Source organism: Phodopus roborovskii, unplaced genomic scaffold, assembly GCF_943737965.1.
Source record: "Phodopus roborovskii unplaced genomic scaffold, PHOROB, whole genome shotgun sequence".
Taxonomy (NCBI): domain Eukaryota; kingdom Metazoa; phylum Chordata; class Mammalia; order Rodentia; family Cricetidae; genus Phodopus; species Phodopus roborovskii.
In genome coordinates, this window is record NW_026126514.1 from 7,663,780 (window position 1) to 7,682,793 (window position 19,014).

Sequence of the window (19,014 nt, forward strand, 5' to 3'; positions counted from 1 at the left end):
GGACCAGCCTGTATACACAGCAAATTCTAGGATACCCAGAGCAATATTGCAAGAGCTTTGCTCAAAAGGAAAAATGAACCTGGAGCAGACTTTGGCTTTGTGTTCCAATAGAAGTGACAACAGCCCTAAGAACCAGAGAAGAGCTTGCTTGCATTGAAGTGTAGAGTTCCTATAGGAAGCACTTTGGGAACCTCTAGCAGCTGGTGTCTAGCTAGTTCTGGCCAGAGTTTCTTCCTGGTGCCTCAATTGGCCTGGTGGCAAAGGAGCAAAAGCTGGGTCTTGGTACCCTTTGCTGCCTACTGCCTCGAACTTCCAGTACAAGAGACAGGAAAGGGATGCACTTCGGAATTTGGAAAGAACAGGAGAGTGAAATTCTTGCTTGACTTCCAAAGATTTTTAAGTATACTCTGCTCCATTTCAGACTATGTTAGACTTAGTTTGCTTGGGTTATGAGCAGAAAATCTGAGCCCTTCTTGCATTACTTATTTGGGGACAACTGTATTATTTTTCTTTGGGCATCTTCAAACTAGAAGTAGCTTTTCTTTGTAGGCTGCCCTCAAGATATAGAAAACAAATTTTAAAGTAATATCCTTATTCAGTGGTGTTGAGGGGTGGGTGGGTGGGGAGACACAGGCAGCCAACTCCATAAGCAGCCCATAAGCCTTGAGATGCCAGCCAGCCTGAGTGCCAGATGGGAGCTCCCGTCTATCTAATTTGAAGCGGTATTTCCTGTTAGTTTATTTTTTTGGACACAATAAACAACTGTTCTATCCAGATTTCACGGGGGGAATGTATGTACAAGTGTTAAACAATGGACATTTGTTTAAACATCAGGAACAAATGACAAGGCCCAGAAGTTGGGCAGGGCACTCAGAACAGGAATGAAGAAGAGGGAAGTTTAAGCAGGAGAGAGAACCCAGTACTTCTGGTCTGTGACTTGTTCCACTGTGGGCTCTTCTGTCACACGCAGATGGTCACCCTGTGAACACAAAGTTACTCCTGCAAACAGCAAGGACAGAAGTACTATGAGGAGATTTTACATGAGGAAACTTCCTCCAAGTTTAGAACTCACTTCATATTTTATGGGTTGGACAACAGACAGTAGTTTTTAACTCATTACCTATCCTTCCCATTTTGTTTTTTGAGGCAGGGTCTCATTATGTAGAGCAGGCTGACCTAAAATTCAACCTGCCTCTGCATCCCATGGACTGGGACTAAAGGTGTGTACTACTACACCTTTTAGTTTTTGCTTTGTATAACCCTCTGGTATATATAGAATTGAGCCATCCCAGGACTAGTCTCCCCAGAACTCATCATTGTTGGAGCTGGGTACAGAAAGGAAGCTTATTAGTTCCAAGAGGACAGCTCTGTCATGCTGCGAAGGCCTTCAGTTTAGGGTCAGTATGGCATGTTTCAGAAATGGGTAAATGGGATAATTTTTTTCCTATTACTCTAGAAGTAAATAACTTCTACTAGGAAGACAACTGTTTTTCATATTAATATGAGTATAATCAAGGAATATGGGTAAGTAGTAAGCAAATAAATGCTTTAAATATTTAATTTTACATATTTTAAATAGATGTTGGCTTATTTTTGGCAAAATCAAGGCCTAATTCTTTCCTAAGTACCCAATCAATGGCCCCAGCATGATTTATTAGGCATTTTTTCCTTCTGTCACCACTAAGATTCTGTCTTTATAATATATTTCATATACCTCAAAATTCTTTCCCCATCCCTGTTGGTTCTAATGGTAGTGTTTCAGTTCTATGATTTATCTTTCAAGTCTTAATTATCCAGGCACTCTCTCACAGAGGGGCAGGTGTGCAAATCCTCCATTTCTCTTTTCATAGTGTTTGGTAATTCTATTTATTATTTTAAATAATTTCAAAAAAATTTAAATATCAATGTTATATTTCTGTGTAACATGAAATCAATGTAATATCTTGAGACCATCTGCTATAATTAAGATATTTGGATTATCACTAATGAACATTAGTAGTCTAATTTTTATGACCTTCAATAAAATTAAAATTTATCCATATAGTGTTAGTACATTTTTATTATGCATTTATCTAGATACTTACTCTTTTGGCATTTATGAAGACTTTCCATCCTATTTTAAATTAGAGCATTGGTATAAAGGATGCCTTTGGTTTCCATGTTATGTATGTGATTTTAGATTCAAATCCCTTGGGGAACATTTACATCTTAAATAGTTCTTTCAGTATCTATGATCTCTAGTTGAATAATCAGACCTACAAAAAACAACAGCATTCTGAAGTTGTTTCTGCTTCATTATTTAATTGCTTGTCCAAGAACCTTGGCTTTGGATTTTCTTTTAGAAACTGTTGGAATTTTTTGTTTGTTTGTTTGTTTGTTTATTTGTAGACAAGGTCTCTATATTGGCTCAGTAGCACTCTATCTCCTCATTGCCCTGCCTCTGCCTCCTGAGCGCTGGGATTGGTGAGTGCTGGATTGGCTTGCCCTCACTCCTCTGGGGGATGATTTTCTGCTTTTGTTTTCATCAGTTTAGTTCTATGCCTCAAGCCACTCTTGTTGGATTCCCGGGAGCCCCATTCATGCCATTTTCTTTGTTCCCTTGTTCTTATGCCTTAGTGGCCTGCAGAGTATCTCATTGGTCCTTTTCTGCAGCTCCTCCCAGCTTTCAGTAATAATCTCAATACTTTCAAGATCTCAGAATTCACATGGGAACCACAGGTATCCTACAAAATCCTGCTGACAAGACAATAGCATTTAGAATTTATAGTAAATAATCAACATGAAATTTCCCTTCTTAACCATCTTGAAATGTACATTTGGGTGAACAAAAATTTTATTATGCATTTGGTTATGGCCTAGACTTCAGTGAAGTGAGACAAGGGTCTCATTTATTATTTTCAGCTAGGATGAAACCCAGGGTCTTGTTGACGTTTGGCAAGTAACTTCTCATTGAGTTACCTCCCTAAACTATCAAAGCATCTTTTTTTTTTTTGTTGTTGTTGTTTTGATGTGCTTTTAGTTGCTCCCATTTATTTTTGATATTTAAAATTTTAAATTATTATATATAAATAAACTTATACATATACACACACAAACATACATACATACATATATAATTTTTTAGGGAAGATATTGCGGTATAGCCTTGACTGCCCCAAAACTCAGTACAGAGGCCAGCCTTGGCTTCACACTTGTCTCTGCTTCTACCTCCAGACTGCTAGGTTTCAGGCTTACACAACCATACCCAGATCCCATTTTTTCCTTAATCGTTGACCAGGTGCTATATCATCTTTACCACATCATGTCTGTTTTCTTTCTGCTCAGTTACCCAACTCCAGGCCTCAGGTTAAAGCCATCAAGCTTCTTGGTCCGCCTTTCCCTCTGTGTACTATTACCATCCCCAAGTACTAATTTTGTCAAGCCACTTTTCTGTTAAAAAGTTCAAGTAGTTTCCAGTAGCTCACAGCTAAATATTCATCTAGTATTCAAGGCTTTGTGCATTACCTGTAACTCTGCCTTGAGGCTGACCTCATCTCTTTCTTCCTTCACTGTGCCATAGCAAAAGTGACACCACGCAGAGTGACTGGACAAGGGAGGCACCTAGGACCAGCTGGAGATGGAAGAGGCAAACATCTATAAGACCCAGTGCAGAGATTTCAATTTTTCTCCTAAGAGATATTTTTATGTGAAAATGCCCCAATTTGAACTTGTCCAATGTAATTTTTATATTTTTGAGAAACTTCCCAGTAATCGAGGAACACGTTTGCTGGCCCAGTCCGAGCCGTGGGGGAGGGGAGCACAGTTGGAGACCACTATTCTCTATTATCCCTGTTACCTTAGGGTTTCTGTGCCTATACTTAGGGGAGTCTTGCTGGGTTGCAAGTGGGACACAACATTACAGTCTAAAAAAATGTTAAGTTGGGCAGTGGTGGCACAAACCTTTAATACCAGCACTAGGGAGAGAGGCAGAGGCAGGCGGGTCTTGGTGAGTTTGAGGTCAGTCTAGTCTGCAATGGGAGTCCCAGGACAGCCAGAGCTGTAATACAGAGAAACCCTGTCTAGAAAAATAGCAAACAAACAACAAATGTTAAAATAGGTCCAAAGGGGCATGGGAATTATCCTGGGAAAAAAAATTGCTAGTTAATGCTGCGACCTTTTAATACAATTCCTCATGTGGTGGAGACATTTTCCCTGCCCTTCCCCCACCATAAAACCATTTTGTTGCCAATTTTGCTGTTTTTATGAACCCAATGGTAATGTAAATATCTGTGTTTTCTGATGGTCATAGGTGACTCCCATGAAAGGATCTCACTTTTTGAGACCTACTGGTTTAGAGGGGTTTCATGGTTCCTGTGAAAGGCCATAGATAAAGAGATAAAATTACTTGAACACAGTAATTCCTATCCCGAGACATTTTCCAAAACTGGGATTTTATTAACCTGTTTTGTTGAATATATATTTATGTATATATATATTGGGGGTGTTGCATGTTTTACAGGTCAAGTTCGTCAAGATGTCCATCATCCCGAAGCACTTCGGACTTACAGCCCGAGAAGAATCGTACATGTTTAAAGAGCTTGAGAAGATTCGCCAGAAGTCCAAAAAGGAATGTTCCGAATTAAAGCAGAAGTTGGCTGTCAGGTCGGCTTTGGGTGCAAGCTCTGAGGATGACCTCGAGGACCAGGACCAGGACCAGGAGGCTCAGCAGCACAGCACCCAGGGGAAGGGAAAAGTGTCCTGGGCGGCCAAGCCGCCACTGCCTTCATCGTCTAAGGCGCAGAGCTCAGAGCGCTCCGCCACGGCCGACCTGCAGGGGGCGCCGCCGAGCACGCGGCGCCGTCCGGTGAAGCCCCTGCCTTTCCGCCCGCGGGACTTCTACCTGCGGAGCTCGGCGTACCTGCGCCACTGTGTCCCCAGAGAGCCACCGGCCATCGCCCGGCAGGCGGGCACCGCCCGGCCTGTGGTCTTGCTGCGGCCACGCTTGCGCCTCCGCAAGCCGCTCATCAAGATCTGGGGGGAGCCGGTGTCCCGGCGCTTGTTCGCCATGAGCCCCTCGCACGAAGCCCCGGGGATCGACGTGTCCCGCCAGCGGTACCGACTGGCCAGCTCCTTGTCCAGCCTGGGCAGCGAGGCCGACGAAAGCGGACGGCTGCTGCGCAAGCTGCGGATCCACACCTACTTCCTGCGCGAGGGCATGAGCGGATTTCGGTGGATCAGGCCCTCGTCCAGAGGCGGGCGTGACGGAAGCTCGACCAGCCAGGCCACCTGGCCCCTGCCCGTGGCACGCTTCATCCCCACCAGCATAGAGGAGATCATCGCCTCTCTGCAGTCAGAGGCCCAGCTGGCCTCAGACCAGACCATCAAGGAGCTCATCCAGAGCATCCTGGGCCAGAACTACGACCTCACTATGGAAGTAGGTGAACTAGACTAGTTAGCAGGTGTGCGAGCTCTAGGTTACGTACTCACGTCAAGCATACATGTGCATATATACATTCCCGGCTCTGGCTGTTTTACTTGGTGGCGTAACATGCCTAGTTGGGATATTGTTTGGTGACCCCATTTAGATTCCTTTCACAGATTCATATATTGTAGGAAGAAGCGTCTATAGCAGTAGGGTTCCATGTGGCATTTTCAAATGGCCTTTGGTGTTAGTTGTTCCTTCCCTCCTTTACCCTTCTCTTCCATTCCCCCTCACTGTATAATTTTCCTATTCTAGTTTTCCCTTTTTCTCTCCACAATGGTGTATTCTATTCCATCCACAGTTCCTTTCTATGTACCTACCCTCTGAGCTTATGCAATATGGTAGCATACATATTGAAAGTATAAAGCCAACACCTGCATAAAAGATAAAACATGATTTGTTTTGCTGGGGCTGGATTACCTCACTCAGGGTGATTTTTTTTTTTTTTCTAGCTCCATCCATTTACAGGCAAGTTTCATCTTTTTAATAGCTGAATAATATTCCACTGTGTGAATATACCACAATTTTGATTACCCATTCATCAGCCAACTTCTGGCTATTATGAATAGAGCAGCAGTCAACATGGATGAGCAAGGGTTGCTGTAGTAGGATCTAGAGTCCTTTGGATATCTACCACAAGAGTGGTAGAGCTGGATCTTGAAGTAAATCTATTCACAGTTTCCTGAAGAATTGTCACACTGATTTCCGTAGTGGCTGTACTAGTTTTTGCATTTCCACCAGCAGTGAAAAAGTGTTTTCCTTTCCCCACATCTTTGCCAGCATGAGTTGTCATTTGTTTTACTGATCTTGGTGTAAGATGAAATTTCAAAGTACTTTAAAAAGTTATTTATTTTTATATTTTGTTTATTTTTGAGGTCATTGTTTAATTAAAAATTGGCTGCCTTTTCTCCCTTTAACCCCCTCCCCCATATACTTCAAATTCTTTTTTTCACTATTTGTTATTGTACACATGCATATGTATTTGTATATAAACATATTCTTAAATATAATCTGTTGAGTCTATATAATGATACTTGTATGTATGTTTTCAGGGCTGACCTTTTGGCACTGGACAACTGATTGGGCTCTTCCCTGTGGAGGAACACCTTTCCTTCTCTCAGCTTTACTCAGTTGCCTAGAATTCCTTGTATAGAGTTGAGGCCTCTTGGGCTTCCCTTGTAAAGTTTGGAATGTTCGTCACTCAGTGTTTGACAGTCCTGTTGTTGAGACTTTGTGAGTGTAGGGTCTGATGTTACTAAGAGATGCAATCTCACAGAAATTCCCTGAACTTCTGGCTCTCACTTCTCTCCCTCTTCTACAATGTTTCATGAACCTTAGGTACTAGAGTGTTTTGAAAACATATGCTTTGGGACTGGAGTCCACAACTCTGCATTATGATTGGTCTTGGTTTTCTGTAGTGGTCTCTTGACCACTATAGAAGTTTCCTTGAATGGTGAAGACTACCCTTATCTGCGGGTATAAGGACAAATGTCTATAGATTGTTATTAGGAATTATGCTGGTTTAGTAAGTTAGTAGTCGTAGGTTCTCCTTCAGTACCCATGACTTCACTGGCGTTGATTATTTGGCTAGGTTTCCGGTACCTGGCATGGTGTCCTTTCTTTTCTTTTCTTTTCTTTTCTTTTCTTTTCTTTTCTTTTCTTTTCTTTTCTTTTCTTTTCTTTTCTTTTGAGCAGATCTTAAGTCCAATTAAAGAGCTGTTGGATATTGCCAAGGTATGTGTGCCACTACTGCACCAAGAGTTATCACACCATGGTGGTCTTCAATTTGATTAATAGGCATCATGGCTGGCTGTGTAGGCCTGATGGTTGGCTTTTTCCTTTGAAAGCTTGCATTCTGCCTTTTAGTACCATGAAAGTTAGTCCCTAGGGAGGGGACATTCAGGTCAGTTCCAGCTCAGGGTTCTCTGGTCCTGTTTCTGAAGGGCATGATGTCTTCAGAATTAAGGACTTACTTTCTACCTCTGGTAACCAAGGGCAACAACAATAGATTGTATGTTTGGGGAGTCTCTTATCCCTGGTCATCAACTCAAAAGAAAACTCCTCATCTCTGGTTTGGAGTTTTTGTTAGGTGGTCTTTGGTCCTTGGAGGGGAGCAGTGTCAGTCCAAATGAGAAAGGTTCATTAAAAGTAGATATGCATATTTATACACTAAACTACATGTATTATATATATATTTAATAAGGGAAATAGTTAATAGTATTCTTCCTTGTAATCTTTTCAGCTATCATTATTGATATTTTGCCCACCTCCCATCTTTTTCTGTATTTACCTCCCTCACCTTCCCTAAAGAACCTCTTCTTTTCCTGTTTCCCTGATCTGATTGCTTGTACCCTGCTATTCCCCTCTCTGTTGCTCCCAAGCCCCCTATATTGGTGTGATGGTTTGAATCAGAGTGGCCCCCATAGGCTCATATATTTGAATGCTTGTTCATCAGGAAGTGGCACCACTTGAGAAGGGTTAGGGGGTGTGGCCTTGTTGGAGGAAGTGTGTCACTGTGGGGGTAAGCTTTGAGCTTTCCTAAGCCCAAGCTATCATAAAGGCTTTTTCTTTTCTGCGGCTCGTGGTTCTGGATGTAGAACTCTCAGATACTTCTTTTACGAATATTGCTGTGGTCATGGTGTCTCTTCACAGCAATAGAAACGTGACTAAGATCACTGGTACTGGACCTGTTTTACTTTTCCAGTTTCTGTAGTTACTGCAGGTTATGTCCTTATATTTTTTCTTTTTTTCTGTACCCCTGTTATTTGTAGGTTTGATCTTTTCATACCATCCCAGATTTCCCAGATGTTTTGTGCCCAGATATTTTTTTTTTTTAATGTTTAACATTTTTCTTTTGAGCTATCTTTTTCTTTTACGTTGTCTTCAAGATCTGAAATTCCCTCTTCCCTTTGTTGTAATCCATTGATGATGCTTGCCTCTGAGGTTTATTTTTGGCATCCTTATTTTTTTATTTCCAGATTTACTTTGGTTTGGATATTTTTAGTGACTCTATTTCTATCTTCATGTCTTGAATTGTTTTTGTTATTTCATTCAACTATTTGTGTTTTCATGGTCTTTTTAAGGAATTTATTGATATTCTCTTTAAGGCTCTTAAACATACTTGTAATTCAGTCCCTGTTGTTCTTCTCAGAGCTTATTGCAGTAGGGTGTTTGGGTTCTGTAGGAGGTACATTTTCCTGGCAACTCATGTTTGTGTTTTTGCATTGGGATTAAGCATCTAGAGTTAAGACGATGAAGTATTTCTTGGTTTTGATATCTGGCCTTTGTTGGGCAGATGTTTCCTTCTTTGGTTGCTGTGCCTACTCTGGATCCTAGGCAATTGCCTTCTTTCCTTGTGTCTGATTTATAAAGGAATAAATAACAATATAGGATAATATACTCTAAGTGGGGCATTAAGACTGTAAAAGATGGAACAACTAAATAAAAGTGCTTTTTAACAAAGTCTCAGATTTCCTGAGCAATTTCTATTTTGAGAACTTGGGAAAAGGCTTTATAGCCAGTACTTTCATAGCCTTCCCTAGGACCAGTGTCAACAAAGCATTCAATATGGAGCCTTGCATTTTAAACTCATGCATATAGGGATAATTTCTCAGGTCATCTGGAGCTGTAGAATGTGTCTGCCATTACGTGGTAAGGAAAGTTAAAGAATGCAGAGTCCTCATATACAAAAGAGAAGATGATTTTCTGTTAGCTCTTCAAGGACAGAGCTTCAAATTCATTCTAATAATCACATGCTCTGAAGCTAGAATCTGTACAGTCTTCAATAGAAACCGAAAGTCTTCACTCTCTAAATGTAAGTGGACTTTGTGAAATCTCTTGTTACTTTATCAGGGTTATTGAGTGTCAGTTATGAGTGAAAATGTTCTCAACCATTTATTGCCTCCATCACAATGTGCAGGATATGTAGACAAAGGGATTAATCAGTCAAAGATATGAGAAGATAAACGCTGTAGTTAGTAATCATGAGCCAGAATGAAAAGCAAGCAGCTAGCTTCCTCTCCAGAAGAAAAAAAGTTCACATGTGTAGAAAAAAAAAGTAAAACTAATAAAAATTGTATTCACTTAGAAGTATTGAGAAAGTGGCTCAGGGTAAAAATACTTAGTTTAGCCAGGTGTGGTGGCACACACTTTTAACCCCAGCATTGAGGAGATCTGTGTGTTCAAGGTCAGCCTGGTCTACATAGTGAGTTCTAGGCAGCCAGGGCTACACAACTCAGAGAGACCCTGCTGGGGTTGGGGGTACTTACTTTGAAGCCTGGTGACCTGTTTTTCTTAGAACCATCTTTAGGTGGAAAGAGAGAACCAGTCTCATGAAACTGTCCACTTCACACAGTCTCACTCCAGTGTAGGGAAATTTAACAAAACAGATTCAGTGTTCCTTCCCTATTTATAGCAGTCTTTAGTTAATTGAAAAAATATTTCAAATAAGCTGGATCACAGGCAACTGAAGATGTGAAAACCACCATCCCCAATGAATTGAACCAAAAAGAACCTACTTCAGATTTCCACTCCAGCTTTCACTCCCCAAATACTACCAGGCAAGATCAGTGGCAACTGAAAATACCACCAAGCCAAGGCTATCTAAAGACACTTTTGGTAGTGTGCTAGTTTAAAGAAACAAACATCACAGTGTTACACCTCAGTCTTCTTTTCTTTCTTTCTTTTTTAAATCAGGGAGCTGCCCATAAAATGATTAAGTTCTTTGTAGACAAGAAGATAGCCCTGCACTAGAAGTGGCTCATCCTTATCATCTACCCCTCCCTGCTCTTTACAGCCTTGGCTCCCTTTTTGCTGCATTAGGTTTTTCTCTCATCTCTAGGCAGCAGCATCCTTTTCACATTTTCCCTTCAGCCTAGCATCTTCTTCTCATGACACTGCTTGTCCTATGCCCAGAGTCATTTCAGCATCCCCACTGGATAAGCCAGGGTGCTCTCCTGTGGTTAGAGATGCTCAGGTGTCCCCATTGGGTAGGCCAAGCTGTTCCCCTAAGGTTAGAGATGCTCAGCCATCCCCACTAGATAAACCAGAGTGTTCTGTGGTTAGATGCTCAGGCATCCTCACAGGATGAGCCAGGGTGTTCTATGGTTGTCAGGAGATATTCAGAACAAGACAGCCAAAGGAGGCTGGTTGGGTGTGCTGAAGTTCTTGAATGTACATTTCGGTTTTCCCCTGGGAGGGTTCTAGGTCGTCTTTATTTCTCTATTGCATTGAGTGTGGTCTGCCTTGGCTGTCTCTTCAATTTTTTTCCTTTCTTCAGCAGATTAGGTCTTCCACTTTCTGAGCTCCTCTTAGGAAACTCAAACTGAAAGAAGCGCCAGGTTCATCCCTTGTTCCAGTGGGCAAGTTTGCACAAATTGTTCCTGTGCTGACATTTTGCATCTCAGTTTCTTTGGATCTTCTTTGTCTGGGTTTAGCTGTTTTCCTTCAGCAATACTCATAGTCATCAGTGTCCATCCTGTTTTCACTTACCTTGGCACTGTCTCTATCAGGAGTCTTTTAAATGTGTGTAATTCATTACACAAGTTATAAAAAGACACATAAATAATTAATAATGTAAGTTGATCTGCAATCTAAAATTCTCTGAAGATGGACTTCATATTTTGGATTTTCTTATTAAGTTTGTTCAACTGCTAGTCTATGAAAGCATTCTGAAATAGAAACACACACACACACACACACACACACACACGCACACACACACACACTAAATAATACCCAACCTATGTATTCTCTTTTACAGTTCTGTTTCTCAGCTTCTCTTTTTCTTTGTGAGACTGGATCTTGCTCTATAGTTCAGATCAGCCTGGAACTGACAGTCTTCCCCTGTGCTCCTGCTAGTATTATAGACATGCACCGTGGCACTGACTGTGAGCTCTTTTTACCTTCCCAGACTAACAAATACTTTATATATCATTTACTTGGACCTCAATTTCTTAGTACAAGGTGTGTGTGTGTGTGTGTGTGTGTGTGTGTGTGTGTGTGTGTTCACACACAAAGGATTTTTTAAAATGTTGAACTAAAACCAGACTGTACATATCATATCTCAGCTTATTTTTTTTTGACTTTTAAAATTTACATTTGAAACAAGCTTGTTTTACAGTCAATCCCAGTTCCCTTCTCTGTCCCCCCACCATCCCCCATCCCATCCCCTTTCTGCTTCCCAGAGAAGGTGAGTCCTTCCATGGAGGATCCTCAAAGTCTGTCACATTGTTTGGAGCAGGGCCTAGGCGCTCCCCCATGTGTCTAGGCTGAGACAGTATCCCTCTATCTGGAATAGTTTCCAAAGTCCATTCATATACTAGGGATAAATCTATTATATATACTAGGGATGATCTATTACTAGAGGCTCCATAGACTGCCCAGTCCTCCTAACTAACACCCACCTTCAGGGGTTCTGGGTTGGTCCTTTGCTGGTTTCCCAGCTGTGGGACTGGAGTACACGAGCTCCCCCTTGTTCAGGGCAGCTGTTTCTGTGGGTTTCTCAAGCCTAGTCTCGACCCCTTTGCTCATCACTCCTCCCTCACTGCAACTGGATTCTAGGAGTTTGGGTCAGTGTTTAGTTGTGGGTGTTTGACTTCAGCTTAGTTTTGAAATGCGTTAATGAATATACATTAATACATATGTTATATTCTTTTAAACATCAGATACTGTTGTATACTGTTTAAACAATTTCTCATCTCTGTTCAAATTTGAACTTTATCTTGGGAACAGATTTTTGTTTATTGGAGGCATATTATAGAAATATATTGAGATCTGGGCACACAAACAATGTCATGGTTTGGAATGGTTTGGGCTCTATATGACAAATTAATGCTTTATGTAGTACTTTATTTTCTCTTCCTATGAGTACATCCAAGTCAAGTTATACTATTTTTTTCAAGACAGGATTTCTCTGTATAGTCCTAGATCAGACTAACCTCAAATTCAGAGATCTATCTGATTCTGCCTCCCAGCAAATTTATATTTTTTAATGTAAGATTTCAAAATCTATTATATATTTGGATGCTTTCTTTAAATATAAAATGTTCATGTATTTTTAATTTTAGAATAGAAAATAAAAGATTTATATTAGTTCCCATAGATTCCTTTTCTGTTAGCTGCCTTGGTTATTGCAGTTGATTTGAACCAAGCCAGAAGTTGTTCTCACAAAATAAATTTATTCATTGTTAGATACAAATACAGTTTATTAACACGAGTTCTGTTTTGTTGAGACTGGAATTACTTGAAAAATGAGATGCTAATTCTTTATAAAATTCAGATTATCTTCTATGTTGTTTAGTACAGGCACTGCCCAATATTTTCTTCCAATTTGTATGATCAGATTCCCGATTTGAAAATGTAAGTGGCAAAGTCCATGTGCATTTGGATCTTGAATGTACAGAAGCAGTTGGAAGAAATGTCTGTCCATGTGAGGCGAAGTGAATAAAATGATGTTGACAATGATTTCTTTAGCTGGCTATTGTAGCTTCAGTTATTTGCATATTAGGATGAAGGCTTCTCTTGCCTACTGTATGGACTGTTATTTAATTTAAACCCTTTACCTTCATTTAACATTTACTTTTTTATATGTATATAGTATATCTTGATCATATATGTGTAATTTCTCTGCTTCCACCCTTCCCGATCCCCCCCCCCCCAGCATGTGCCTTTCCTACCTGTATGTTCTTTTCTTTATTGTACTTATAACTAACTAAGTCCAATTAGTGCTGCCTACATGGGCATGGGCAACTTACCATTTGCCACACTGTGGGAGAAAACTGACTCCCCTTCTGTGCATAGCCATCATTTGTCAAAGGTTCCTCAGCCTTGGTTGGAGCCTTACTAACTAACCCCTCCCTCATCCATGTTGGAATTATTAACTGGCTTGATCTGTTTAGGTCTCGTGCTGGTAACCATAGTGACTATAAGTTCATGAGTGCAATGACTATGTTATGCTCACATGACAGCATCTCACAGCACAGCACAGCACCAGTCTTTACCCTCCAGCTCTTATGTTCTTTCTGTTTCCTCTTCTATGATATTCTCTGAGCACTGGGGGCATTGGTATCCGTGTCTCATTTTGAGCTGAGCATTCAAATCACTTGTTCTCAGCACCTTTGACAAATTATGAGTGCTACCCACTGCACAAAGAAGCTTCTCATACCAAGGGTGAGAGCATCACTAGTCTATATTAACATAATAATTAGAAGGTAATTTGACAACATGTGTCTCTAGCTAAACAGTAGTAGCTAGGTTGCCCTTCTGGATAGAGGCTTTTGGCCAGCTTTACAATGCCACGCATGAATCACCTGTGGAGCCAACTTTGAATCTGGTCAGAAAATAGTTGGTTACCCCAGTAACAAGTCATTGTATCTGTGGGCATATCTTGCCTGGTTGATACTGTAGCATGTAGGTTCCACCACTGTGTGTAAGTAAATATGGTGGCTCTTCTCCCTCATTTGTCACTTTGAAAGCTACCAAGCAGGGAGGAAGTTTTCAAGTCAATTCTGGTTTGATTTCCCTGTGTGCTGTAACCAAAACATGCTGTGTCTTCAGCAATAAAATCTAGCTTTGGGAATGGCAATATCACCAAGAGGAATGGTGATAGAGCCTGTGTTGTTTTGAGGGTATACATACCATATGTCAGTGCTAGCAGGTTTCTTTTTAGACCTTAGTGTTAATTATTAAATATCTTCCAATTCTCAATGTCTTACAGTGTTATACTATTTGCAAAACAAACAAAACAAAACAAAAAAACCCCTCAAGTTATGTAAAACCCAGATGTACACTATATTAGAGTCATTGGCTTTATTCTCCTGCCTTGTGAACAGGTCTAGGCTCCAAGAAGATGGGACCTGTTTATAATTGATTTTGGAACATGCACTACAGAAGTGAATTGTCTGTTATGTTAGGTTACAAAGTAAGGATGTGGGGAAGGGAGGATAGTTTTTTTTCCAAGAAAAATGCAATAATTTCTGAAGAATCCCAGTCCAAATTTTTCCTTCAGTGGTTGGAGGAGCAAGTGAAATCTCAGCATGAGCTTTGGAGCCCCATCCATGAAGGATCAGAAGATGCTTAAAGAGAAGACTAATGCTGAGGAGGAAGATGGCTCTACTGTCCATCCCTATGTCCCCACCTGGAAGAAGGAAATGGGAAGTTTACTTATTCTCTTTTAAAGTTAGGAATCTACACCAGCAGGATTGTAGTGGGTTTCCATAACACCTTTTCTTATATCATTTGGGCTGGCTTATCCATTCTCAACTCCCCTTCTCTCCCACCACCTGCTCTCAGACCTGCATAAGCCTTTAACAAGGGGATTTTTTTTTGACAGCTTCCAGTGATGACTTTTATTTACTTTGTGAAAAACCAGAGGGAAAAAAAGCCCCCAAAGTGAAAACATGTAAGGAATAACAAGGCTGAGAAAAATATGGCTGCCTTGACAGCAATTTGAATCTGCCACACAGCCCAGGTCAGTTCCACATCAATGTATTATACACAAGGAACTTTTTATTTTTTTTATTACTGGAAAGTTTAGTATTTGGTTGCTGTTGAAGTCAGCTATCCTGTAACTCTAAACAGCCTGAAGCATAGCAGCTGTTTTTTTTTCTTTCTTTCAGTGTTTGTTTTTAAGGCAGAATAGGTAAACATGCGGGTTTTAAGGATGGACAGATAAACAGTTTTGACAATAAAACCCAAATCTTGAAAACTAGCCAATTACAATCACAGTCAAACATCTCTTATCCCAAATGAAAACAGTCTAACATCTGCACAGTACATTTTCTAATTGCACTGGATATATATTTCATCTTAGGGCTGATATTTTAAGGACCCATTCTTACTTCATTTCAAACTGTGTTGATCTTTGTCTCACCAATGTGGGAAGGAATGGCTTAATGAAATTAGTCATACATGTTTTCATTGTGTGCTTTCATGATCATGATAGAATGAAAGGTTAAATTTCATGAAAATGAAACACATCCTCATTGACTGTACCGCCTTTGACATATTTTACTTTGTGCTGTTATTACATAGGAAAGGACTTTCTGGTGATTACTCAGTGTTTCTTCAACCTGTTTTCCCCTAAAAAAATGTGTTGATCTGGAAGCGACACAGCACACACACACACACACACCGTACTACAGATAAGAAAATGTAGACTTCATTGAGGAAAATGATTGCTAGGCCCTATGCCAGTTAGGTTGGGCCTGGGACTAGTGAGTACTTCTGCCAGGAAGGCAGAATTGTTGGGACTTGCTTTCTGTCACTCTGGGACTTTCCACACTCTCCTTCCCTTTGTCTTCCTTCCTTCTTCCCCCTCAGTACCTGAAGACCAAACACTAAGATTATTTCTCACCATAACCCTCTGCTTTTACATCTCTGTGGTGCCAGGACCTTCCTGTGGTGGGTTAGCCCTACAGCCTCTTCATGTTCACTTTGAGCTTAGACCTCCCTGACATGGGGAAAGTCAGCATGAACTAGATTTTCTCATAGCTTTCTGCTGTGAGTGGAAATGGGACTGGGGCTGTCTTAGATATCCTCTAAGATCATCCATTGAAAGCATACGATAGGCAAAATGACACTGGTTACATCAGAAGTTGTTTATATGATCACTAGCATGTACTATTAAATCACATGCCCCTGATTCTGCTAACCTACATTAGTTTTATTGTGTCTAAAAGATTAGATCTTTCATGTTAAACAAGACTGAGTAACAAGACTGCTTGCTTTTTCATTTTAGTAACTGTATGTGTGGGAAAGCCTTGATCTGTTTTACTCAAACTGAATGCCTGTATATTTTTCTCCTTGGCTAGCAGTTACGAGTCCCCATCATTTTTAGGAGAAAAAAGGTATTACATATATATTATATAGTATTTCTTAGTATGTAGGCTGATTTAGGACCTGGCTGGAAATTCTCAACAAATGGGATATAATTAGTCTTTACCAAGGACTGTCCCCCCCCTGTCCCATGCCAGGAGGGGAAAGTTAATGTTTTAGTTATTATTTACATGGGGTTAATGGATTATTGTGTTATGATAACTTTCCTGACATAAATCAACACATTACTCATCAGACTTATTCTACCTTGTTAATAAGCTAAGTCTCTCATTCACCCACCGCTTAAGAGGTAGTCTATCTTCTTTAGCCTTAATAGATGGTATCATCACTGAAATTCTTGCCTTTTGCTCGTCTCAATACAAATTTATTAGGCACACAGGAGAAGATCATAATGGAGCCAGACCTCATCATTTCAGCTAGATTTCCCCTCAAGAATATTTCAAATCCTAAGATCTTCATCTCTTAATCCTTTGAAATAGGGTTATGAAGAAATGAAAGATTGAGTCAACTGGGATACCTTTCATTGTTTTATTATGTTATGGAGATCTACCTCATTGCATTGTCTTTGGCAGTCAATTATTCAGGGAAGTGATTACTGACTATTATTCTAATAATGGGTTTTTCTGTATGGCTGTCTTGTTGCTCTTTGGGGTCAAGAGAAGAGACAATAAATACTCATTCACAAGGGGAATTTTGAAAATGCTAAATGGAATGCATAATTCATAGAAACTGTCACTAGTGTGAAGTCAAGTCAGTTTAGCCAAGTACCACGTTAAGAAGAAACAAGGAACCAGCGACAGGCCTGATAGAACTAGTTTTGGTTAGCTTACAGATCCAGATAACCAGGGAACCCGAAGTAACAACGCCTTAGACTACATCAAAGTTTATTTCTTCCTTGTTCAAAAAAAGGGTCTTGTAAAAAGGTTGTGCAGGAGAGATATGGCTTCTGGCAAGGTCAAGATCCAGATTCCTGTCAGCTGACAGCCCCACCTCCTGTGATCCTCATTCCCACGCTCATCTTGAGTCCAATATGGCTGTACCAGATATTTATCATGTCTGCATTCCTACTAACAGGAAGCCACTGAGTGAGAGAAACACATGCCCAGAGTTGCTTGTAATTGTAGCCTATGTTTTATTGACTTCAGTTTTCAGCATACAAGCACATTTAGCTCCCAAAGAGGAAGAAAAATAAGATCATTGTTGTGGGAAGCCATGTGTAATATTTACATTTTATTGTCTTGAAAAAGGGGAGATGTGTTTTCGGGGCAGTTTATTAACTTGTTGGGTGCCTCAGACTTCTCATCTGTACAATGGAGCTAGTAGTGCTATGCAATTGTGACAACAATATTATTCTTAAAAAATATTTGTGTTGTGTCTGAATGCACACACTCGTGCACTCCATCTTGAGCACATGGGTGCTCACTGGAGCCAAAAAAGGGGCATCAGATCTCCTGAAAATGGAGCTAAAAGCACTTATGAGCCACCTAATGTGGATTCTGGGAGCCAAACTAGCCCTCTGAAGGAGTATCAAGTGCCCTTAGCTGCTGAGTAATCACCCCAGCTCTAAAGTTATCCCAAATGAGGCAATACATAGTGAAAAATGCATTACACTTAAAGGCTCATAGTACACATTGCTGTACCAAACCCTGCAGAGCCAGAGTGCTTCTGTCTCTCCACCAGCCTCAAGAATTTTTTAATTTGCTTTTGATAACCTTTGAGTTTTTGCTAATTTGAAAGTTCAAAGGCTTTCCAGTACTTCTTAGTACTAGAAACAGTCTTCAGAGAAAACCTCTGGTGTAAGTTCAGTATCTTAGAGAGCATGTCTGCAGAGCCTTGGGAAGGAGGGCCAAGAATCTATCTAATTCATCATCTCAGACTCCTGCTAGTAATCTCTCTGCTATAAAGAATATAAGGAAGTTTTTCATCCATTCATGTTACTGCATTCCTGTTATGGAATTTTTTTCCTTTTTCTTTTTCTTTTCTTTCTTTCTTTTTTTTGCCAGATTGGGAAACAGAAATAAACAAATGACGTTCGTGATTTCTTATGCTTAAAATTTAAAATCTAGAAGGATCAGACAGAATGGACAAATTGAGGATCTAATATATTGTAGTCAATGAGTTAAGGAAAAATAGCTGTAAGGTATAAGAGGCAGAGAATGATGGAGGTTGAGAGTCATTTAAATACAATAGGGGAATACATTTGAAAGAAGTGTGGGTCAATGCATACATTTTTAGAATAGGAAAGGATTGATCCAGGCAGAGCAAAGGACAACTGCAAAGTCCAGAGGCAGAAGTGTACATGTGGTATTTGAGGAACTAGAGAACTTTGAATGGGGAGATGACATCTTTCTTAGAGGTAGCCAGGGAGAACAAGTCCATCTATTTCTTCTTATTTGATATATTTTATCCCTTTTAATGTCATGAAATAAAGTTCATAGTTATCTTTTTTCTATCTGCATAACGATGTCAGTATGATTTATTTGTAACATACAGAAAAATGAAAATAACTTGTATTGAAACTCTACAATCCATTTGTCAAAAGCTTTATCTCCTGATAAAAAACATATCTGGACTCAAGGATATAAGGAACCATAACATGCAAGAAGGACCAGAGAATGGGAGAACAATATAGATAGACCATGCTGTCAGCATTAGAGCATGCTAACAGTACGGATATCAGACTATTGTGTATGCAGCAAGAGAAACAGCCATGTATA

At 40.2% G+C, this 19,014-nt stretch overlaps 1 protein-coding gene across 1 annotated transcript in view; it reads left to right on the forward strand.

Annotated features, from left to right (window-relative positions):
* Positions 1 to 19,014, forward strand: part of Ttc6 (tetratricopeptide repeat domain 6) — a 164,202-nt gene that overhangs the window by 21,946 nt on the left and 123,242 nt on the right. The window contains exon 2 of the mRNA XM_051196046.1: positions 4,499 to 5,413. Coding sequence (XP_051052003.1) covers positions 4,514 to 5,413 — 900 coding nt within the window. The 5' untranslated portion in view covers positions 4,499 to 4,513. The remainder of the gene's footprint in view (positions 1 to 4,498; positions 5,414 to 19,014) is intronic.